Source organism: Vulpes lagopus, chromosome 3 (genome assembly GCF_018345385.1).
Source record: "Vulpes lagopus strain Blue_001 chromosome 3, ASM1834538v1, whole genome shotgun sequence".
In the NCBI taxonomy this organism is placed as follows: domain Eukaryota; kingdom Metazoa; phylum Chordata; class Mammalia; order Carnivora; family Canidae; genus Vulpes; species Vulpes lagopus.
The window spans coordinates 86,340,978-86,365,784 of NC_054826.1; the positions used below are offsets into that span (position 1 = coordinate 86,340,978).

Sequence of the window (24,807 nt, forward strand, 5' to 3'; positions counted from 1 at the left end):
GCATCCTTGAGCTGGTAGAAATTATATCAGTATTTTGTTCAAGACTGTACAGCCCAAGATTGAATCCTAGTTGAGAAGAGGACTCAGAAGAGCCTGGCTAGAGCCTTGTCTACATCTAATTATTGGTGACTTCCACCAAATAAGGAAATAACATGCTCTTTCATCTAATTACTAATGACATTTTAGTAAGTAAAGGAAACCAACATGAACCAAATTTATACACTCACAAGAGAGCTGTCTTTCTGGTGTAGTTCCATCATTTTTTTAACATGTGGTGCTATCTAGCAGTTGTTCAGTTTGTAGACCTAGCCAAAGGAACACTATTTAGAAAGAAAGTCGCATCCTTCCAGCCATAGGGAAATTTAGCCTTATATGTAGCAAAATCTAAATGAATAAAATGATACCTTGTATAGTTTTTTTAGAAAGAAACAAAGCATAGTTTCAAATGAAAAGAAGACTTGATGATTCATAATGTCAACATAAGTATGTTCTGTGTTTTTTTTTAAGATTTTATTTATTTATGCATGAAAGACATAGCAAGAGAGAGGCAGAGACACAGGCAGAGGGAGAAGCAGGCTCCATGCAAGGAGCCTGACATGGAACTCAATCCCAGGTCTCCAGGATCCCACCCTGGGTTAAAGGCAGCGCTAAACCGCTGAGCCATCAGGGCTGCCTGTGTTCTGTGTTTCTAGATGCTTAATCTAAGCAAGGATGTGTGGACACAATATATCTTTGTAACAGAATTTTTTCATGGTGAAAAATCAAAATCAAACAAACAAACAAAAAAAAACCAAAATCTCAACCAGAGAAATATCAGAAGTTTAATAAAATTAGTAAATAAGATACATTAAACACTATTCATATAGGTGGTACTTGGGAACATTTTTATTAGATTTATATAAAATGAATTTATGTCATATCATTATTATGCCTTTTTTTCCAGAATAAGTCAATTTTTACAAAACATGTAGCATTTTTGTATAATAAGTTAAGAAGAAGGAGAAAGAAGTACAGTCTTAAAGAAAGATGTCAAATGTGTGGAGGCGCTTGAGTCTTGTGTGGCCCTGAGAATCTGCGGCTGCTTTCATCCTTGTGTGCTCTTCTTAGACCTATTTGTTGTCCTCATGTATACTTTAATAAAATGAGATAGAATCAGTAGTAAATACTAATTCTGAAGCATATCTCTTTGCAATAAGCTACATACTTAATGCTTGGCCTTTATAATTTTGGAAACCTTATAATTTATAAAGCTCTATAATTCTGGAAAGTGTTTACATTTGATAAAGCAGTACTCTGTGAAAATAAGAATGCTGTTCTTACTACATAATCTTCTCATATTATCTAAAAGCAATATATATATGTTATGTATTATATGATATATGCTATATATGTTATATGTTAATATAACATGTTAATATTTCAGGATTCCAGTCAAATTGAGCTATTAAAAGAATTAATGGATCTTCAGAAGGATATGGTGGTCATGTTGCTGTCCATGTTAGAAGGTAGTTTTGATTTATATTTTCAAGTTCCCATTATTCTTTTATTTTAAGGACCAATTTGTGCTTGCTTATGGAGTCAGCATCCTGCAAAGAATAAAATATTAACCCTGAGATGTGACAGATACTTTGGATTTATTGCTGACTTTTATTGTTTTCTCAAAGTTACCTTTTGAAAAAGAGATATCTTACATATCTCAGTTTATATAGCTGTGGGATGAAACCAGTAGTAATGTATACTGACACTTTTCATTCAATATGATATCCTAAAGAATATACTCTCCAGACATGTAGTATATACAGATTTTATTTGTTCATCTGTTTGTGGTCAGGGGGGGACTACAGGCATTTGGATAAACTCCAACTGTGTAAACCACTGCCTTGAGCTGGCTACACTGTGTCTCCCAGGGTTTGTTCGCATCCTGCAGGAGAAGAACAGAGGGCATCACCTCCCACAGCAACTGCTGGTGGCAAACTTGTGTTCCCACCACATGCCTCCCTCTGCTGTCATTCTCTCTCTTTTCTTTTTCTGACTTGTCTTTCTTTGCTACTGCATTTCTCTTCTGTGTCAGATGGTAAGTGTGGTGGACAAGAGCTTGGGTACAAATCCCTGCCGTTCCCACTTCCTAGCAGTGTGACCCTTGCACTTGTTCCTTCTCTGTTTCCTCCTCCATGAAATAGAGGTAATGACAGACTGCTGTGAGAAGTCAGTGGAATCACGTGAATACAACCAAAGCCACTAAAAACTATTTGCTATTGTTACCTATAATTTTTTCTTGAATCCCTCCTAAGTTTCCTGTTTCTTAGTCTGCCGTGCTTTGCATAACTGTGTTTGGATTAATGAAGGCAAGTGGCATGCCTTGTGCTAGGACTTTAAAGATGCAATGTTTGCAAAAATCCATATGTGGAAGCTACTGTACACTCTCTGAGTGCAGGACCCTCTATCTGACTTCAAATCAAATTTTAGTCTAGATAATAGTAATGAAGAGCAGAACATCTGCAGGAGCAGCAGTGACTGCACCCACGACAACGTAAATTCACCCATTATAATATATCAGCTCCTCATTTAATCCTAATAGGATCATGGCCTTGATAGGATCATTACTACTGTTTTGCAAATGAGGAAACTGAGGCACAGAAATCTGCCCACGTTGCTCAGCTAGTAGATGGTGGATCCTGGATTCCAACCCACTAGCGTGGCTCGTGAGCCTGTTCTCTTAACCACGTGTTTACACTGCTCAAGTGGACTCCAGCAGACCTCACCATGTGTCTTTGTTCTGTTGTCTGTGTTTGTTATACTGCACATTCTGTTCAAGGAATAAAAGCATTCTATGACTATAATTTAGGATAATATCTAATTTTCTCAAGCTTATCAGTGATCTTCCATTTTCTGACAATAAATATTCTGGACCGTGAAGAAATGTAGGGAGAGGCTTGACATTGTAAGTCAGAAAGAGCACATAATTTGCTTTCAGAGGATGTCTTTGAAGTCCTGGCACTCACCCTCGATAATCCTGTCACAACAGGCACATTGATTTAGCCTTACTAAACTTCACTTTCCTCAGAATTAATCAAAAGTACCTGCCTTTCAGACATATGAACATTGAATCAGGTGTTGTCTACAAGTAGTGATTTTTCAATCCTAAAAAGCTGTCCAAATACTCATTTTCATTATTAACATGAAAACCAGACTTTAGTTTCTGGCTTTAGGATATAAATGTTTTCCCCCATTTTATCTATCTGAAAACACGTTGCTTCCTTGATCAGTTGGAGGAAAGAAAACAACTTTTGTTCAAATATTGTTTTACTTGAGTTAGTCTAACCACTTTGCAAATACAGTTTTGAATGCGTTTATGTAATCACTTTTTTAAACTAGAGTGAACAAATAACTATCCATCTTTTCCTGAGACTTCATGCAACAGAATATAAACTAGGAGATATCCTTGATTCAGATGTCATGTAAGATTTATATTGTCATTTTTTTCTGTAAACACTTGTTTTATCAAAAATGTTTATTTTGAACACATGCAATTCTCTACCACCAGGTAATGTCGTCAATGGAACCATTGGCAAACAGATGGTCGATATGCTTGTGGAATCTTCCAACAATGTGGAGATGATTCTCAAGTTTTTTGACATGTTTTTAAAACTAAAAGATTTGACGTCCTCAGACACATTTAAGGAATACGATCCCGATGGCAAAGGAGTCATTTCCAAGAGGGACTTCCATAAAGCGATGGAGAGTCATAAGCACTATACACAGTCAGAAACCGAGTTTCTTCTGTCCTGTGCAGAGACCGATGAAAACGAGACTCTCGACTATGAAGAGTTTGTCAAACGCTTCCATGAGCCCGCAAAGGACATAGGCTTCAACGTTGCCGTCCTCCTGACAAACTTGTCTGAACACATGCCCAATGACACCCGGCTGCAGACGTTTCTGGAGTTGGCAGAGAGTGTGCTGAATTACTTCCAGCCCTTTCTGGGCCGCATCGAGATCATGGGAAGTGCCAAACGCATCGAGAGGGTCTATTTTGAAATCAGTGAGTCCAGCCGCACCCAGTGGGAGAAGCCCCAGGTCAAGGAGTCCAAACGGCAGTTCATATTTGACGTTGTCAATGAAGGGGGAGAAAAGGAGAAGATGGAACTTTTTGTGAACTTCTGTGAGGACACCATATTTGAAATGCAGTTGGCGGCACAGATCTCGGAGTCGGATTTGAATGAGAGGTCAGTGAGTAAGGAAGAGAGTGAGAAGGAGAAGCCTGAAGAGCAGGGGCCCAGGATGGGTTTCTTTTCCATTCTGACAGTCAAGTCAGCCCTGTTGGCTCTCAGGTACAATGTCTTGACCCTCATGCGAATGCTCAGCCTGAAGAGCCTGAAGAAGCAGATGAAAAGAGTGAAGAAGATGACTGTGAAGGATATGGTTATGGCTGCCTTTTCATCCTATTGGAATATTTTCATGAGCCTCCTGCACTTCGTGGCCAGCGTTTCCAGAGGCTTTTTCCGTATCATTTGCAGCCTGCTGCTGGGGGGCAGCCTAGTAGAAGGGGCAAAGAAGATCAGGGTGGCAGAGCTCTTAGCCAACATGCCGGACCCCACACAGGATGAAGTGAGGGGGGATAGCGAGGAGGGGGACAGGAAACCCATGGAAGCTTCCCTGCCCTCAGAAGACTTGACAGACCTAAAGGAGCTGACAGAGGAAAGTGACCTTCTTTCGGATATATTCGGCTTGGACCTGAAGAGAGAAGGAGGACAGTACAAACTCATTCCTCATAATCCCAATGCTGGCCTCAGCGACCTCATGAGCAACCCGGTCCCCATCCCTGACGTGCAGGAAAAATTTCAGGTAAGTGCCTCTAAGTCACCGCAACCCTCTGCACCTCAGATGGACACGACAGAGGACCTGCCACTGGTCCTTGTGCTGGTGCCACAGTGCTGGTAGATACATGGCTTGAGTTTCCCAAGGGAAATGGTAGGCCAAGCTGGCCTTGTTAAGATTCTTTACAAATTACTGACATATCTTAAACTGTTAAAATAGAAGCACAAGTCCCCACCCAAATGACAACACAGTGAGCTGAGCATCATCCCATCCACACATAGATTTTTTTTTTAAGATTTTATTTATTCATGAGAGAGAGAGAGAGAGAGAGGCAGAGACATAGGCAGAGGGAGAAGCAGCCTCCATGCAGAGAGCCCAGTGCAGGACCCAGTCCCAGGACTCCAGGATCATGACCTGAGCCAAAGGCAGATATTCAAACACTGAGCTGCCCAGGCATCCCCACACACAGATTTTGTGAGTCTTTACCATGTGCCTAAGGCCACTGGGTATCATAGGGTATTATAAAGGAAATATAAAAGGTGACCCCTGCTTTTAAATTGCCTTAAAGAGTTTGTTAGACAGATGTAACTAACACGAAAAAACTAGGAAACAAATGCTTAGTTGTGCAGACCCTAGACCATAGAGGTCACATATGTTGAGAAAATGGAAACATCACTATGTTTTGGAATAGTTCGATGAAGCTTAAAGAGGGGGGACTAAGATTTGCCTTGGGGGTGAGAAGGGTTTGAATAAGTGGATGAGGTAAAGAAAGTACTTGTGATGGATGAAAAGAAAGTGAGAAAGAACCCAGCAGGCCTGTGCTTACTGCTGGCATGGGAGGAACGAGTGGAGAAGGGTGAGAAAGTTTTCACCAGTAGAGTGAAGGGTGTGTGTGGCAAGAGGGTATCACCTGTAGGTTATGATTTGGCTTGAGGTCACAGGGTTCCCTAAACTCATTAGGAGGTGATACGTCATCCTGCTTTTCTTTCTTCTCCCCCTTGGCCCATTCCAGGAACAGAAGGCCAAAGAGGAAGAAAAGGAGGAAAAAGAAGAAAACAAGTCTGAACCTGAAAAGGCTGAGTATGTGTAGTTTCTGTATACTTCCCTTTGTTTCAGTAAGTCTCATTTTCTTGTGCTTTCCCTCTCTCCCTTCCGGGGACATGATAGACAGACTCCTGCTACAGGACAAAATCTGCCATCCCCCAGGAGAGACTCTGGGGAGAGCACCCCTCGGGCTGCTACGCCGTCTCTTCCCCCTTGTTCTATGAGGATTCTGCTTGTGGATGGCTCCAGGGATTCCGTGTCATGCTGTCCACAAGGTCACTGACTGCTTCAGCTTTGTGCCTAAAACCACACAGACACTTCTGTCCTCCTAAGCCAGGGAGGAGACGAATGTTCTGAACACCATTGCATAGAATCCTTCCAGTGACATCCCTCAAAGTGTGGCCCCAGAGCCTCATGCATAAAAACTGTCTGGCGAATTTGTTAAAAACAAAGATCCATCACTGGGACCCACTGCAAAGATCCCTGATTCCTCAGGTCTGGTGTGGGACTCAGAAATCTTCGTTTCCCCCTACACACGCTCCCGGTGCTCTGGAGCCACAAGAAATAAAGAGCTGGATGTAAAGCAATAAAAATGGATCACTTCCTGATAACACTGGCTTTCAGTTAACCATTGAAACCTACATCTTTCCCCCCAGGTGAAATAGTTTCATATGCATACCTTTAAAAGAATCAGTGAAGTCAAATTTGAAGTGCCTGTAAGAGTCACTGTGCTTGCATAGCACTTTATTTTTCTCCTCGTTGTTATTTTCTTTGGCTGCTGTTTGTAGTCGGCACTATTTATAGATCCTGCATGGCTATAAAAATGGTCACATTAATGACTGTTTGAATGAAATGTAATGTCATGACAGTCATTTCTATGATAGTTCTTTCATGTTAAAAATAATGTTAGACCTCATAAAGATTAAGGTTAGATATGGGTTATGTATATGTGACTACCCATAAATAAACGAAAGATTGGTAGTTGGCACCCAGGAGGGTTGCAGGTGTCAAATTTCAGGGCTTCTGATTCCATAACTGTCTGCAAAATTAATATCTCGACCAGCTTCATACATGTGAACAATCAAATGCATATGCCTCTGATTTTTTAAGTCCTAGTGGCTGATCAGTGTTAAAACTGAACATTAAGACCATAATTTAAAAATAAGATTGTTGGAAAGTCACAGCAAAAAAAAAAAAAAAAAAGTCTTCATCGTTATTCTCTTTTTAAATGTTTTTACTGCACAATTAGAAGGGAATGGACTACATACAGCTGTAAAGACACTTCAAGCCTGTAAATGTCCTTTAGATTTGAATTTCACAGGACTGCCCATCTATGGGAGGCAAGAAGAGGCAAGAAATCCTATCCCTAATTCTGAAATTCTGAATATGATAATGCAGTGGACAGAGGAACTCATTTTCAACAATAATACTATAATTTAAACATTTGTTCATTTGTATAATTTGGCACAAACCATTCATCTCTTTAGGTCCTGGATGGTTTATATTTCATTCATTTGTGTTCATAGGGGAGAAGATGGAGAAAAAGAAGAAAAAGCCAAGGAAGATAAGGGTAAACAGAAGCTGAGGCAACTCCACACACATAGATATGGAGAGCCAGAAGTTCCCGAGTCAGCGTTCTGGAAGAAAATCATAGCATATCAACAGAAACTTCTAGTAAGATGTTTTAGAGTGAATATTGTTGTTGATATATTGTGAGACTGTGCTAAGTCAGACCCAGTAAATATTCATTGACCTTTCCTTGGGTGGCAGTTGGGACCAAGTCAACTATGCAAGTCTGTTTTATTTACTCACCTGAGTGTGCTCATAAATATGAATATATAATTATAAAATTATAATAAATAAATGCCTTTGGTCCACTGCTCCCTGTCATCAAACCATAACCTCCACACACATCCACATTACCTGAACCCATCTGATTTAGTGACTGCCAGCACACTGCAACCAGTGTCTTCCCACAAAGACTTTAGGGCAGATTAATAAATATGCTCTGCAGGACACTGTATGAGGGTCTGCAGTGCATGAAAGCAAAACACGACTTTCAGGGTACAGGTAATTCACAGTGATGTTCCAGAACTGGGTTAATCAGTTTTTCTAGAACATCACCTTTTTATTAAAAGCCCAGTTACAAAAATATTAATGTAGTGAGCCAACTTTTCTATTGGTAATAAGAAGGTCTCTTCAAGAATTATTCTCTAAATAGAAACAAGTACAAAAAGTGAATGAAAAGAGAGAAGATAGTTCTTTATGTAGTGTCCTATATATTTTGCAGAAATGCTCCCTAAATTAATAAAATGCATATTCATATTTGAAAAACAAAGGAGGTGTAGTTCTCTATTTGTATTCATACAAGATGGAATTCATAAAAATGTTGGTTGAAAGCCCTATTATTGTAATATATATGATTTTTTAAAGCAGGAAAATGTTGGGAGATGAGTGTGTAGAATAAAGCTACAAGAGGTATTGACCAATAATGTCATACGAACACGCATAATAAAGCCGTTTGAAAGACAAAATCATATTTGATGTTTTACAGCCTTTGAGAAATCAAAAATAGTTAAGAAACTCAGTATACTATAGCACTTCACCTGTAAGGGAAATGGATTGTCCTCAGTAATTATATATTCTAACTGCTTATGTATAAATATTACACATTCTTATATAAGGTATGCAAACATAATTAATAGTTTCAGCTATGTCCTCTTAAACTATCTTGTACTTTCTTCCTATCTCTTAGTACAAAGTATCCTGAACATAAACATTTTGTAGATAACTCTGGATAATCACTGATTTGCTGTGTTGTAAGAGTTGCCATGGCTGCAGGCGCACCATAGATAGTAGGGCATGAGGTTGAATGGGCTCCCCAATAACCCACTGTGGCCCCCATGAGTTCCTGAAGACTGTATTTAACTACAGATGTGCAAACAAGCCAGTGAGGTCTTTCTTCCATTGTCTGCCTCAGGGTCACATGCTCTCTTACCGCTTTCCTGCTTCTCTTTCCATATGACTTTCTCTGCCCACCAGTGTGCAGGTACAAGACTAATTATGGCCACCACAGGCTCCTTGTCTCTCAAGTCTTAGTGATTTGCCAGCTCAGATAAACAAGGTTACTAACTCAGCCTCCATGACCCAATTCCCACCTTCCACGAGAAGCACCAACGTGACGACCTGGTATGGCTATGGTAGGCTGTCTTGGTCCAGTAAGCCATGGCCGTAAAGGCAGAGTTCTGTGTGGGAGATGATGCCACCCAAATGGGTTATGTACATGGAGACCAATAATGGGGTGCATTGTCATCTTGATATGACCTATTATGCTCAAGCTCCTGGCATATCCTCTTGGATACCTCATAGACCTCTCCCACTTAATAGTAAAACAAATACTTGGTATTTCCCATCTCCTTTTTCCTTAAGCCTACTTCTCCTCTAGGTGTTTTTTTCTAGCTGATAAATAGCACCAACCATTTATTGAGTTGCTCTGATCCCAAATCCAGAAGATTACCGTGTCTGAGTCCTCTCTTTCTTTCCTCCCTCAAATCCAATCCAGTGGTAACTCTTCCCAGTTCTGTCTTCCAAGTATAGCCAGAGTCTGCTCAGTACTTCCACCTCCACAGCTGCTCTTGGTCCAGGACACCACCATCAGTACCATCCCCTCCTGCTCAAACTAGTCCTATTGCTTCTACTCTTGCCTCCTGTTTCCCGCACAGCAATTGGAATGATCTTTCCAAATCATAATCTGGTTGTAAGAAGGCCTCTTCAGCTCCTCCAATAACTTGCTCTCTTACCTAGAATAAAGTAATAATTCCAGTTACAATAACAAATTAATAACTAACTTTCCCTCAATGAACTTATTATCCTCCGAGTAAACCTCTGAGAAAAGTTCTGTTGTTATGCCCACTTTACGGATGATCACAGTGATGCTCCAGGAGTGGTTAGGAGCTTGTCCACATGTGCAGTGAGCGTGTGGTGAGGGTGGGCTTCACAGCCAGGCAGCCTGGCCCCAGAAGTCCCACTGCACTGGAAGGAAGATTACGAACTTTAATCAGGAGCCTGGAAATCTATGTCCTGCTCACCTCTTTGATCTGTTCCCTCCCACCCCCTCCTCTCCTCACTGTGCTTTTTCTCTCACCATCCCTCAAGTACACTGTCAGTTTGAACTCAGAACTTTCATGCCCCCCTCCCCATGTGCTCTCTCTCTCTCTCTCTGTACACTCTTCCCTAGTTGTTCACTTGCCTTGCTTTCCGATGGTATTCAGACTTCTGCTCAAATGTCACTTCCTAAAAGAAGCCTTCCCTGACCTGCCTATCTAAAATAGCACCCCCATTCCCTCAGGCCTTAAAGTGATAGATTTTTCTTCATAGCATTTAGCATCCCTTGAAATGATATTTTGTCTTGTTTTATTTTTCATCTGTGGATATGCTTCTTTATCATTTGTGTCCTCTGTGGTGGCCCAGATGTTCTTACTCACTGTTGTCTATAGCAATGAGAATGCTACTTGGTACATAGTAGGCTCTCAAGAAATAGTTTTGGGAAATGAAGGAATGCTTAATTTAAATTGTCTGCACATGTCAATCTCTTGATTCAGTGACCCTATCATTTTTTTCACCTTTAGAACTATTTTGCTCGCAACTTTTACAACATGAGAATGTTAGCCTTATTTGTCGCATTTGCAATCAATTTCATCTTGCTGTTTTATAAGGTACGTACATCTTCGTCTTTCAATAACTAGTATGAAACTACAGATGGACTGAATTGCATGTACAGCTTTGGCAGATCCACTAATGAGCACGTCTAAACCTGTTCTAAAATGTTTTGATGATAGAGAAAACCTAGAGAGCAAGCCTATCACTGGTGGTCTAGTAAGGCTGGAGTAGATTTGTTCCTCCAAACTAAGTGGGTAATGCTTCACCTGAAAAACATTTGATTCTGTGGAGCTTAACCCAGTGTCCCTAGCCTAATCTGGCTGCCTGTCTCACTCGTTACCACATGTGGGTGTGGCATACCTTTATTATATTAAATTCTTCTGATAATTGAGAGACAGCTTAGCCATCTGATTTTTTCCCCCTGCATGCATCAGAATCCTCATAAGTCTCACTTAGATTTGAAGGAATTTTAAAGAATGTGCTCATTCTCTGCTATCAGTTTTTGAAAAGCTATCTTTTTATTTTTAGCCTTTACTTTTAGCCTTTTCATGGGACACAGGCTTCATCTCTGGCTCTTTACTGATCAGGCTGGGTTTCCATTGTTTCTTATTTGTGCTGATATCTTAGAGGAAGTGAACTGACTGTACTTTAAATGGTTTGAATCAGGTCTCCACTTCTTCTGTGGTTGAAGGAAAGGAGCTCTCCACTCGCAGTTCAAGTGAAAATGCCAAAGTTAGCAGCCTAGACAGTGGGTCACCCAGAATCATCACGGTTCACTACGTCCTGGAGGAGAGCAGCGGCTACATGGAGCCCACACTGAGGATCTTAGCTATTCTCCACACGGTCATTTCTTTCTTCTGCATCATCGGATACTACTGCTTGAAAGTAAGATAGTAAGACACCAGGGTACCTGTGTGTCCATGTGTGCGCATGTCTGTCACAGGTTAGACTTCTGGTGAAGCAGACTTTGAGATGGAAAAATTATTATGGGCAGCCCCGGTGGTGCAGCGGTTTAGTGTCCCCTACAGCCCAGGGCGCGATCCTGGAGACTCTGGATCCAGTCCTACGTCGGGCTCCCTGTGTGGAGCCTGCTTCTCCCTCTGCCTGTGTCTCTGCCTCTCTCTCTCTCTCTCTCTCTCTCTCTGTGTGAGTCTCTATGAATAAATAAATAAATCTTAAAAAAAAAGAAAAGAAAAATTATTATTAGGGAACATTCCATGAGTCAACACCTGTGGGGCAAGGGGAGAAAGAAGCATAGGACAGAGAGAAAAGTGGGCCTATGGTTTAGATGTGTCAGGGCACATGCACAGGCTTCAGTCTGTGAAGCTGGGATAACCCTATAGGGTTGTCTCCAGCTTTGGAGGAAACAGGGTATTGGGGCCTGGCCTTCAGAGCTCCACATCTGCAAGCTTCCCTGGAAAGGGCATGTGGCTTTGGGCCATCTTATTCTAGCTTTCTGTCACATATTGGTAATCATCCACCTAATGGCCAGTTTCACAAAACTTGATCCCACAGAAGTAACCCACCATGTGTATTAGAGTTACAGAATACATCCTGTGGAACCTATCGGTCATTTTGATTGTCCTGTTATTAGGTACCTGTCTAATGCCCTCATTGGCAGAAATGCTTTACAGTTTGTCACACTTCACCCAGAAAATAATACAGCTTTATCCATAGATCCCTACCAAGGGAGTAATGTAATTTGGTGAAAAGAACTCAAGATAGTCTCCGAGTACTCAGGGCTGCCCATTAGCTTTGCAAACCTCTTTATTTTTCCTAGCAAGACACCTTCTCATGGTAATGCTTTATTTCACTGTCTCCTGCCTCTCACTGTGAAGCTTCCAGAAGACTTTTAAACAATCAGAGCCCAGAGCAAAAGACTAGAATATAAAATTTTCTTCAGAAATTCCTGTCCCTCCCTTTCTTTCCTTTGTTTTATGAGTTGGGGGGAGGGGTGGAGGGATTCTTGGATACTTCTAGAACATCTGCATCCTTCTATCTGTGCCTTGTGTAAAATTTGTCCAAATGAGAAGATAATCAATATGTTCTGGAAACATTTTGGCAAACTGACAAAGATTTTTGCTGATACTGAAAATAAAATTTATTTCAAAACACGTGTGGGTACTCTGAGCGTGGAATCATTAAAGAGATCTCACAAATAAAACTGCACTTTTTAGAAGCATGCATGTTGGAACATTAGTAGCATTACTATATCTTATTGTGGCCATTCATGTCTTATATATATATCTATATATATAAATATACATAGATACATAATAAATATATTGTGATAAAAGATATATTGAATCTTTTTAATATTTAAAAGTGATGTTTGTAGTGCAATTATCTGTAAATTTCTATGTGTTTGAATACATATGATTATATATGATATCTGTTCTATCTTCTGTTTTTCCTAAACCTCTAGATGTTCCTTTCTGCCTAAATATAACCAATTCATTTTCATTCAATTTTACCTTCTTGGAAGTAACATGGGAAATATTTTTTTCCAAAAGCTGTTTTGTAAAGATAGTGACCACAGGAGATGCCAGTAAATCTAAACTAATTTTAACATGTTTATTTTTTCAAATGTAGGTCCCATTGGTTATTTTTAAGCGAGAAAAGGAAGTTGCTCGAAAATTGGAATTTGATGGGCTTTATATTACAGAACAGCCTTCAGAAGATGATATTAAAGGCCAGTGGGATAGACTTGTAATCAACACACAGTGAGTAAAGAATTATGTGAGACATTTCTATGCTCAAAAATTCAAGACAAAAAAATACTTTGAGTTCCTGCAGAGTTGTCATAACTTTAGCAGAGGTGAATAATAGTTATAGTTTCGGCCAAGAAAATCAAGAGACTAAGCACTGTCAGGTTCTTAAATGGATGCCATCAATTTTTTTCCTGTGTTCTGAATTCCTTAATCAAAAATGGTTCTGAGCCCGTTTTCACAGCACTGATGGAACTTGACATCCATTACTCAGTGCTCAGAGAAGTGTGTAGCTGGAGGTACATAACTTACTGTGCAAGGTTATCTCCTCCAAAACACAGAGGACGCAAAAATTATGGAAAGAGTTGTAGCATTAAAGAGTTGAATTTCATACTTTTAGTGTATCCAAGTTGTTAATTTCTATGTTGGTATCATCAAGCAGCCTGGCATCAAGCTAGCTAAACAGTGTGACCTGTAAAACATAAGGCAGAGAAGCAAGTATATTTTCTGTACACGAAATATATAGCCTTGTGAGATCAAGATCCAGACTCCTAGCTGCTGTCCCAGGTATAAGTCCATCAGGAAAGTATAATTTTACACCACTAAAAAAGTATTAGTGATACAATATTTTTTGAGTAGTTTATACTATGCACCTGTGAAATATCTTTTTTTTAAAGTTTTGCTTATTCTTAAAAAGTTAAATGTCTAATAAGCTCTGAGTTTTCAAATAGGGATGATTTATCTGTGCATTATAAATGTTTACTCTAAATGCTCAATGTTTTATTTATCAACTCTGGATGTTTATACCAAGTCAAATGAAGTCTATCCCTTTGAGTAAACTGTGTTAGGCAAGACGTGAGAAGCATGCTTTGGTGCCATGTTCAGTTTTCTTGAGGATAACTGGTGGGAATGAGGGTTTTTTTACTTCAATGGTAAACAATGACAGATTTTTACGGACTTTAATTTTTTAACACAATTGACAAAAAATGACACGTTACAAATGACATATTGACACGTCATGAATGTAAATGAAGATAACAAGACTTTTTTTTTAACAAGACTCTTTAATAAATATGCTCATATTCTTCTCCCTTCAAATAGTAGCCCATAGTCTTTTTGTGATTTTGTATGTGTATATTATAGATACATTTAGATAATATCTAATCTACTTATGACATAGAAAAATTATGGGATGAGACAAATTCATTATGATTTTTGTGAGGGGAAGAATGTATATTTACATATTATTTTAAGCATGTTGTATATTCTAACCAATATATTGTTATTTATAATTTTTTAAATGGTATTATTTTACTTTTATGCCTTTATATTTTTTAGGTCATTTCCCAACAACTATTGGGACAAATTTGTTAAAAGAAAGGTAATGCTTCTCAAAAGGAATGCGTTCTTTCTTTCTTCTTAGAGCACAAGTCAGATTTTAATTTGATGTGGCTCATATGTACAATGAAATATTAAGGCATGCTTTATCTGTCAATATCATTTCAAAGTGGCAATGGAATTGAATATGAATTTCAAAAATTGCACGTAAGAAAAAAACATACTCATTAGCTTGTCCTCCAACTCAGGTGAATAAACAGTGCTCAGGCCACACAGTAACAGGACTTGGTGAGAATTTTCTCTGAGACTGTTGGGGTTACCTAAATTAGCTGATGGCCAGTTTCTGATAAGACAGCTGTGAATCCTGCTGTTCATTACAGAAGTAAAGTCACTGCATGACAACAAAGGATTGAGTTTTATTTACTTCATATAAACTTTAAAGATCTTTTTGTTTTCATAAAGTTTTCTTCTTCTGATGCCCACCGCTCAGAGTATGTAGAAAGAACATGGATATGGAGTCAGGGGTACACTGTGGCACCTGCTAGCTCTCTAATTTTGAGAGTCAAGGATCATCTCTGCTCTTCCCACTGCACGGGGATTTTAATGTTTGTAGATCACATTTTCAAATGAAATAATATACATGCTACTACCTAGGTGTCATAAAATACTATAATTGTTACATGCTAGCTCCTACTGTTACTCTTTGAACCTTTCTAATTGCCAGGTTGACCCACCTCACCCTCTGTTCCATAATGGGTTCTGGCCTTAGTGGACACTATCTGGAGTGAATAGGCAGAAAGACCTACCAAATGAAGTGATCTGATTGTGGCCTGGTAGGGATGCCACCAGTTCAGGGTCACTTAGGACAGTTCACAACAAGCAGCCACACAAGTGTTGTGTTACCAACCTGAGGGGAGATAGAGGACTTATACCAAGAATTTAAATCTTGGTGATTTAAATGTGATGAAACACATTGACCTTTTTTTTTTTTTCCTTAATCACGAGACTTCCTAAGAGTTGAGAGAAGTAGTGTATGTGTTTTTTTTTTTTTTTTATCTTGGTGCAAGTTTTCTGTCTTCTTGTGTGACCTGGCATTTTGAGTAGCACTGCGCTACTGCCTATGAGCACATCCAAATTAGGCAAAAGCTCTGAAAGACTTATTTTTAAACAATTTTAAATAGATAATTCGAACATTTCACTCTTCTTAATTATTTAATGAAGAAGCAGTTTTAAATCGTTAAGGCACAAGTGTCTCAGAAAGAAACTGCATATTCAGTCAAATAAGTAAATTGTAATTGCAGCTAGGACTATTCGTGGCATTCCTACCGTGTGTGTGTGTGTGTGTGTGTGTGTGTGTGTGTGTGTGACCTGATTTGTTCTCCAGAGAATGAGGTGAGGACACAGTCCAGAGGGAACAGCCACTCACATCATCCCAGCCCAGCTATAGTGCCATGAGAATAACACACAACAAATGTTTTCCTGAACTTTTGTAATCAGTGTTCATTGACTCTTCACCACTACTCTTTCGTGTTTCTATTTATTTACCTTGATTGTATACATTTAGAAAAAGCTGGTTTTTATTTCTTTTTTTTTTTTTTAAGATTATTCACTTATTTTAGGGAGAAAGTGAGTAGAGGGAGGGGCAGAGGGAGAGAGAGAATCTCAAATACACTCCCCGCTGAGCTGCACGGAGACTGAATCCCATGACCCTGAGATCATGACCTGAGCCAAAAGCAAGAGTCAAGCCTAACCAACTGAGCTCCCCACCCCCACACCCCTGATTTTTATCTCTGCTAATCCCTTCTTCCATTACTGTATTTCTTCATCCACCCTCTTCTTTCACTTTGGCCTTCCCTGCCTCTTTTCCCCACATTCTCATTTCCTTCCATTCACTCCTGTGCCCTGCTTTCCTGCCGCCTTTTCCACTCAGCAGCCAGTCCTCTCTCCTGCTTTGTTCTCCTTCCTTTTCCCATTGCCTGTGCTTTCATTGTGTGTGGGGATTCTGGTGGTCTGTAAGCATTGGGCCAAGAGTGCTGTGTCATGGAGCTCTGCATCCTGGGCTCAAAGGTGAGCTGTGAGCCCACATCTAAGCCCTGGTCTGAACACGTGACACACAGGCAAAGCCAGGCTGGGGGGAGGGGAGCTCAGAGCACAGAGGGGGTTGCTCAGAAGGGATTCAAATGGTGCCTAGAGGTCTATGCTAGGCCTGCATTGAAGACACGAGGGGGTGGTGACAAGGCTCCAGGGATCCAGTCAGGAGATGGTGGGAGCATTGAATGCTTGTAACAGGGACCCCAGAGAAGATGCCATCAGAAGTGGCATGCCCAGGGCCAACAGTGGTTCATGCAGATCTTTGTCACATGTCAGGCCTTGCCTGTTGGCTTTCTCACCCCATCTCTTGCCAAGCTTCACAACCTTGGGCATGTTCTGTTTTCTGAGACACAACTTCTTATCTGTAGAACGGGATGCTGATAACAAGAAACTTATATACTGAGACATTCCCATGAGGGAAAGCAAATCAAGGTTCCTACCATGATCCCTGGCACACAGTATGAATTTGGTCGAAATTCCTTTCATTTCATCTTCTTCCACTTCTTATTTACTTGGCCTGTCTTCTTCCTGCTGCATGCCTCCCTCTTGAGTAAGAAATCTTGTTTCTCTGAGAGGTATCATTTAAAATGCCATAGGTTTGCTTTGACCTTAAGCAGTGTAGGTCACAGAAAAGGGGCCATAAACAAGAATTTTAAGTGAACTTGAACATAAAGGAAAGATATAGCGAGTATGAAAATAATTAGATGTTTGTATACATGTGCGTACAAGGAGTTGGTTAATGCATGAGGCCAGTCAAATGCTTTTTTGCCTGTTCCCCAGGTTATGGATAAATATGGAGAGTTCTATGGCCGGGACAGAATCAGTGAGCTCCTTGGTATGGACAAAGCAGCTCTGGACTTCAGCGATGCCAGGGAAAAGAAGAAGCCAAAAAAAGACAGCTCCCTGTCGGCTGTGTGAGTGTTACATTTGCTCCATACTATAGCTCTAGACTGAAAGGAGAAGAAATTTCTGAACTTGCTGGTGTACTGATTTCTTTTCACTGTCTGAGGAATAGAGATGTGGGAAACAAAATAAAAGGTCTTGACCTTTTATACTTCCAGATATTTTCGGCTATGGAATGTTTTTTTTTTCCTACTAATTTTGGAAGGTGACTCTTTTGTTATTTACATAACAAAAATAAATAAAGATGTGTGTTCTTAATTTGCTTTAATCCCTAAATGCCACTTAAATCAAAGTCAAACATATGTAAAAGCACAACATCTGACTTTCTTTTCTGATGCTTCATGCCTGATAAAAGGTGAATCTTTCTTATGTTTTGGAAAAGGGATCTGTATAGCCCTTTGATTAAAAATATTCAAAGCTCATAGGCTTTTATTATAATTACTGTGTTTTATTTAAATAGCAAAGACTCATATGCCAGAAATACCACGCTTTCAAGCTGTTACTTGGAAATTTAAGTTTTAAAATGAAGCACTCCTAATATTGTGCTTTAATGGAAAAATGTATTATGATACAACTAGAAACATGTGAACTAGTTGAACTGAATTTGCCCAAGATCGAATTTCACACACACTCACACGCAGAGTGTGAGTGGACATGTATACACATATAGATTTTGCAAATTTGGTCACCTGTAATTCTGGAATAAATGTACAGCATGCATGTTTTTAAAAATGCAATTTCTTACTGTAGCCACTTAATAATTGTAGAACAAACACAGTTACCTTCCCTGAAAAACATGTTGTCCTTTCTTATTTGTGTATTTATGGTCTCAGTCAATTAGAGATGTGATGATGACTTTGAAACTATAGACATTTGAGGCTTTGTAGGGCAGTTATCATTTTGTCTCAGATGAATATTTTAGGTAGCATTAAAAAAATTTTTTTGGCTGACCTATCTCATTGGTCATATATTATCTATCTGAAAAGCTGTTAGAGCCACATGGTTTTTAAAAATAATATGAACTCAATTGAAAATTACTTAGACAATGACAGACACTGTGAATTTAGATCCAAAATATCACCTGGATACTTTAAGAAAACCCATGTGGTACTTAAAGACTGATTCGCAGTGTAGAAGATGAAGAACACTGATAGTCCTCAGAACTAAAACCTAATGGTCGAATATCACATAAAACAAGGACTGTGGTCAGAGTGGTGTTGAGCTTTCTACTAACATTTTAAGATCTCTTACACACAACATAGAATCAAACAGTTTTACTGAATTATGCACTTTCCATGGTCCTATTTATGACCCTAGAAAATAAGTCTGAAAAGATAGAAGGAAAGTTTAGACTGTTCTTTGTAATGTTTTACTATGAACAAATTTTATATTAGTGGAATTTTCCATTGTTTTACCTAGGAAATGTTTGCAAGTTTGACTCCTTGCAAAGTACCAAGAAATTAATGTGGCATTAATACCTTTATTTTTTTCTTAGGTTTTTTTTTTTTTCCCTTGGGCACCTTTAAATATGGATAATAAAATTAGAAGAATACAGATCTAGTAAATAATGTCCACAATTAGGAAAAAGTTACAGGTGGTCGTCTCTATTTAAAACATTTAGAAAGAATGAATGAAAATTACAAAACATGTTTTAATATATGTATATCTAACCTGCAAAGATTATGAATATTTATGCTAAGATTTATTCACTCAACTTGTATTTGTTGAGAGACATTCCTTGTATGATGTAATGTGCTTGGTGCTAGGGAGTTCACATGAGGTAGAAAGGCATAAATGTACATTCATAGATATTTACACACCAGGACACTTGGTTGGCTCAGTTGGTTAAGCATCTGCCTTTGGCTCAAGTCATGATCTCAGGGTTGTGGGATCAAGTCCTGCAGTGGGCTCCCTGCTCAGCAGAGAGTCTGCTTCTCCCTCTGCTGCTCCCCCTGCTTGTCCTCTGTCAAAAAAAATAATAATAATATCTAAAAAAAAAAAAAAAAGATACCTACACACCCACGACTAAAAAGCAACGTGGGAAATCATAGTTAAGTCTAATCTAAGTAAGTCTACATGGTGCTTTGGGAACCAAGGGGAAAAGGTGAATCCCTTCTTGGGTGGTTTTTGAAAACAAAAGAAAACACAAGATGAAAAACCCCTTTCATTGGCAAATTAAGTATAGTTATAAAATAAATGTGCATATTTATGAAAGTTTTTGTTAGTGTAAGTAAAAATTACCTTTTTGGAATGCAATTACCAATGTATAATGAAAGTGAGGGCACCTTTTTTTTTTTTTTTTAGAGATTTTATTTATTTATTTATTTATTTGACAAAGGAACCAGGGAGCACAAGTTGGGGGAGGAATAGAGGGAGAAGCAGACTCCTCGAGGAGTAAGGGAGCCCCAACACCGGCTCAATCCCAGGACCCTGGGATCATGATCTGAGCTGAAGGCAAATGCTTACCTGATTGAGCCACCCAGGCGCCAGTGAGGACACTTTCGATGCACACATATTGGTTAATTTGGCATTGTTTCCAGGTATTGTTCTCACATATGAAGTGAGTTTATCTTACTATAATGTAAGGAAAGAAAGAGCTATTCTTAAATCATAGATGTCGAAGGTGGCAATGTTTTGTTTTGTTTTCCAAGATCCTTCTGAAAAGGTATCACAAAACTCTGAACACCTCGTCCATCAGCTCCTCCCTTGGCACCTGGGAAGAAGCTAATTTCCTGAAATGGTTTCCAGTTGCATCATGTGGAAAGAATGCCGGCAGGCTCTCCCAAGCCTCTGAGTCTTTGCTTCCTGTGCTTATCTATAATTTTTGTTTTTTTGTCTTTCCAGACTGAACTCTATCGACGTGAAGTATCAGATGTGGAAATTAGGAGTCGTCTTTACTGACAATGTAATAAGCCCACTTCATTACCACAAAGTACACCATGCTCATGTTAGATAAGTCTGTGGGTTTTCTGAGATGGATCCACACTTACTTAAGAAAGTTAATCAAACATCAATTCATTTAAATACAGACCATTACTTGACAATGACCCAGGGAAATACATGATTAATTAGCCGATCTCTCATTCCGTTTCTTTCAACAGCTGAAAGATTAACATGAAAGTATATTTATATAAGAAAAAGAAACTGAGATATGAACTTGAGTATTTTCATTTAGGTTTTAGTTGGGCAATGGCATACTTCAAAGTTTTCTAGGCGTTACAACAAAGGTTCTAAATAAATGAAAGAAAATTTAAAAACATTAATTGTGATAAATTTGTTTTCCCCGAAATAAAATACATTAAGTTTTTGTATCTTTTGTTCGAGATTGAGCTTTCCTTTCTCAAAGACCCTAGAGACCTATGAACTAAACATAGGGCCCAAGGATATGTCCACTTAAAATGAAAAAAAAAAAAAAAAACCTAGTACTAAAAGCCACCAGCTGTCAGGTCAGTCATATTTTACTACCCTGGCTTGCTTAATAGCTTGACATTTTTTACTTTTAGAATTTTCAGTTTAAAAAAATTGTTACTATCATTTGTTTTTATGCTCCCATTTGCTGTCTATTGGACATTGCTGGAGATAGTCATGAAATTCTGCTGGGTGGATAAACTACATATTTTTGCTATCAGGCCCCAGCTCATCTCCTCCTGCCAGCTCATAATCCTCTTACCATCCTCACACACCTCCTACAAAGGAGAATGTGCAAACAAACCCAAAGGCTTGGCCCTAGACCTTCCACTATTTTTGCTTCTGTGTTTTCTCCCTCGGACATCTCATTTAGTGTCAAAATGTCACTCTAATCAGCACTAACTTTTATAGTAAACATTCATTCTAGTCTCCTAAAGGCCCATGACACCACCCAAATTCCCCTGCCTCTGCCCTACCGCACCTAGGCATCCAGCCATGGGCCCAGAACTCTTCCCTCCTGCACCCAGCCATCCAGCCATGGGCCCAGAACTCTGGGTCTCTTAGAGAACTCTTTAGAGAGCTCAAAAACAAGTCTTATTAAGCATCCTTTAGAAATGTTCAATTTTAAATGTCTTATTAACTAATTTCTCATCTAATAATGGAAGCAACTCCCTTGTAAAAGGGAAACCACCTCACCTCCAGCATTGGTGTTTTCCATTCAAGGAGGCCCGCCATCTTAGCCTCTGCCTGAAAAGGTCAATCCTCCTTAACCTCCTTGTATGACACAGTACCTGCATTGCGCATAATACTCATCTTGGTATGCGGTTTTCTTGTCCTCCAGAGAATTTGATTATGGACAGACTTCTACAGACTTCTTTCTGATATATAATTATGATATATTGTTCATCCACCTGCAGTTTCATGGCTTCTGTTTGACCAGTCACCTCTCAACATTGTCTTCAGACCTCAAGAGCGCAGTTTCTGTCTGAAACACAGCTGGAGTTACCAGATGCTATACAAGATTCCTAGTTAAATTTAAATTTCAGATAACTAAATGTACACACTTATGTATTTATATTTACATATAAGTATATCCTAAATATTGCATGGGACATACTTAGCCTGAAAATTATTCTTGGGGCGCCTGGCTGGCTCAGTCAGTGGAGAGAGATTTAAGTAATCTCCACACCCAATATGGGGCTCAAACTCACACTCACAACACCAAGATCAAGAGCCCCATATTGGGTGTGGAGATTACTTAAAAATAAAATCTTCTGTCTCCCTCTCTCAAATACACAAATAAAATCTTTTTTTTTTTTAAAGGAGGAGCACCTGGCTCAGTTAAAAATAAAATCTTAAAATAGAGAACTAATTTTTATTATTTCTTTATTTTTTACATGGTGTTCGTCTGTAACTGGGCAGCCTGTGTTTTTAATTTGCTAAATCTGGCTAAGCAGAGTCCCCGTGTAGTCTATACATGTATCCTTGGCTCAGCTTATCACCTGTATTAGGCTCCTTATTCATCTTTGCCTACAAACTTGTCCATTCTCCTCAGCCTTGCATTTCTTAATAGCCTGCTAGCTGTGTCCATCCAGATTTCCCAAGACAAATGTATCTTCCCTTCTCCTCATTCTTCCCCATTAAATACAGTCCCCTATCCACCATTTCCTCTTTCTTTCAGTATTCTGTTCTTGTTACCTTCACTCAAATGACCAGCTTCGACTCCTCCTTTCCTTCTCCTTTCAATATATACATTTAATTATGTGCCTAATTGGATTGTTTTTCAACCCTCTGTGATTCTCCCTTCTGCCCTGGCCAGTTCTGCTGCTAGTCAGGGCTCTACCCTGTGGGGTTGGCCAGTGGTATCCTAACATAATGGCTCTGCCACTTACACCTTCTTTTAGAAAGAAATTTGATCTGAGTGAGCTCACTTTCCTCATTTGTAAATTTGGAGCTAAAATTTCTTATTTCAGGGGTCTTTTTAGAATAAAATGAGAAACTGTATGTAAAAATATATGGGGCAGTGACCAGCACTTGGTAGGTGCTCAAGACACTTTCATAAAATGCTGCTTTTCATATACCATTATTCTGTATGATGCCCCAGGGGCTCTCATGTGCCTATAAGATGTGACCACATCCCTTAACTTGGCCTTGAGGACTCCAAGCCTGCTCTACATTTCCAGATTTTCTGAAACAGAAACTCACTCTCAAACCAAACTGTCATTCTTGAGCACATTCTGCATAGTCTGTTTTCAAATACTGTTTTCTTTTTTTCAACCTAATTTCTAACTTCAGCCCCAAACTGCCCATAAAAACTCTGTACCACTTTAGCCCCCTCTGTCTTGTTTTTGTTCTTTTTTAAGGCTTAATATATCCTCTAGTCAAAATGAAGGTTTCTAGCCCTTCCCAAAATAGGTAGCTCTCGACCCCACTGGCAAAACGTGCCTCATGCCCGAGAGACTCTAATCCAAAAAGTCAGTGTGATCACAGTATCTTTTATTCCTTTATTCATTCCCCTCCCATCAAAAAGTATATACATTTTATAGCCTCTGTAAAGTTAATCCCTTACATTGATTGTAATCAAGATTTCTACAGATAGTATCAATTGTGTTATTAGGTTTATTACAGCCTTTAGTGACTTTAAATGGTATTTGTGTTTTCTCCTTGACTTGTTTTGGCTCCTGTAAAGTGAGATGCTTGGTTAATAAGACACCACATATAACCTCTTATAACTAGTAGGTCTCAACAAACATTGACTTAGTGAGTAAATGAAAAATGAAAGAGGAAAGGAAAAGAGGGAGGGAAAGTTGGTTCTTTGGTTGACTGTAGAGCAGGGGCTCCCAGCGGGGGCAGTTTTGTCCCTCAAGGGAACTTTGTCAATGTCTGAGACACCTTTGGTGGCCGCATGTAGGGAGGAGGGTGCTACTGGCATCTGGTGGGTAGAGACCAGGGTTGCTACTAACCATCCTACAGTGCACAGGACAGCCCCCACAATATATTATCCAGTGTAAACTACCAGTAAGTGCTGAGGTGGAGATACCTTGCTATCAAATATTAAGTCAATAAAATTTTCTCTTTGGGAAGATTCGTAAGAACACCCTCTCTGATAGAAAAGTGAGAATGACATTGAACCTCTCAGAACAAACTAAGGGAAAATGAAATACACAAACCGACATAACTCATTAGAATGATATCAATGTATAGACTAGGAAGGTAAAGTAAATGAAGTGATTATAATAGAATGAAATCAGAGTAGCTTTTGAGAATAGTGACTCATTCTGCCTTCTGATATGCTTCCCCCTTGTTTTGTCTTCTTAGTCTTTTCTCTACCTGGCCTGGTATATGACTATGTCCATTCTTGGACACTATAACAACTTTTTTTTTGCTGCTCATCTCCTTGACATTGCTATGGGGTTCAAAACACTAAGAACCATCTTGTCATCGGTAACGCACAATGGCAAACAGGTAAAGGTTAATCTTTTTTTCACTCCTACAAAAAACAAAACAAAACAAAATGCTGACCAAAATAAACCTAACCTCCAATGGCAATGCACAGTTTTAAACATTTCTGTGAATGAAGGATCTGCACTTTTTCTTTTATAAACCATTAGGATTATTAGTTGAAGAGTCCCCTAAACCTACTTTCAAGTCTTGATTTGACTGATTCACTGTATGACTGACCTTGGATAACTTAGTGAATGTTTTTAAATCTCTACTTCTTTTGTAAAATGAATACAATAGAAGTACCTGACTTTTAGAGTTTTGGGGAAAATGAAATAAAGACATAAAGGTGTTAGCTCATGCCCCAGCACATATGAAACATCCCCAGAAAATCGTTAAT

At 39.2% G+C, this 24,807-nt stretch overlaps 1 protein-coding gene across 7 annotated transcripts in view; it reads left to right on the forward strand.

Moving 5' to 3' along the window:
- RYR2 (ryanodine receptor 2) overlaps nucleotides 1–24,807 on the forward strand; it is a 726,974-nt gene that overhangs the window by 686,581 nt on the left and 15,586 nt on the right. For all 7 annotated transcript variants that reach the window (XM_041747478.1, XM_041747480.1, XM_041747481.1 and 4 more), the window contains 11 exons: nucleotides 1,424–1,505; nucleotides 3,545–4,842; nucleotides 5,828–5,895; nucleotides 7,386–7,533; nucleotides 10,488–10,574; nucleotides 11,185–11,403; nucleotides 13,111–13,241; nucleotides 14,565–14,607; nucleotides 17,436–17,569; nucleotides 20,403–20,463; nucleotides 24,285–24,431. In XM_041747478.1, the coding sequence (XP_041603412.1) occupies nucleotides 1,424–1,505; nucleotides 3,545–4,842; nucleotides 5,828–5,895; nucleotides 7,386–7,533; nucleotides 10,488–10,574; nucleotides 11,185–11,403; nucleotides 13,111–13,241; nucleotides 14,565–14,607; nucleotides 17,436–17,569; nucleotides 20,403–20,463; nucleotides 24,285–24,431 (2,418 nt within the window). The remainder of the gene's footprint in view (nucleotides 1–1,423; nucleotides 1,506–3,544; nucleotides 4,843–5,827; nucleotides 5,896–7,385; nucleotides 7,534–10,487; nucleotides 10,575–11,184; nucleotides 11,404–13,110; nucleotides 13,242–14,564; nucleotides 14,608–17,435; nucleotides 17,570–20,402; nucleotides 20,464–24,284; nucleotides 24,432–24,807) is intronic.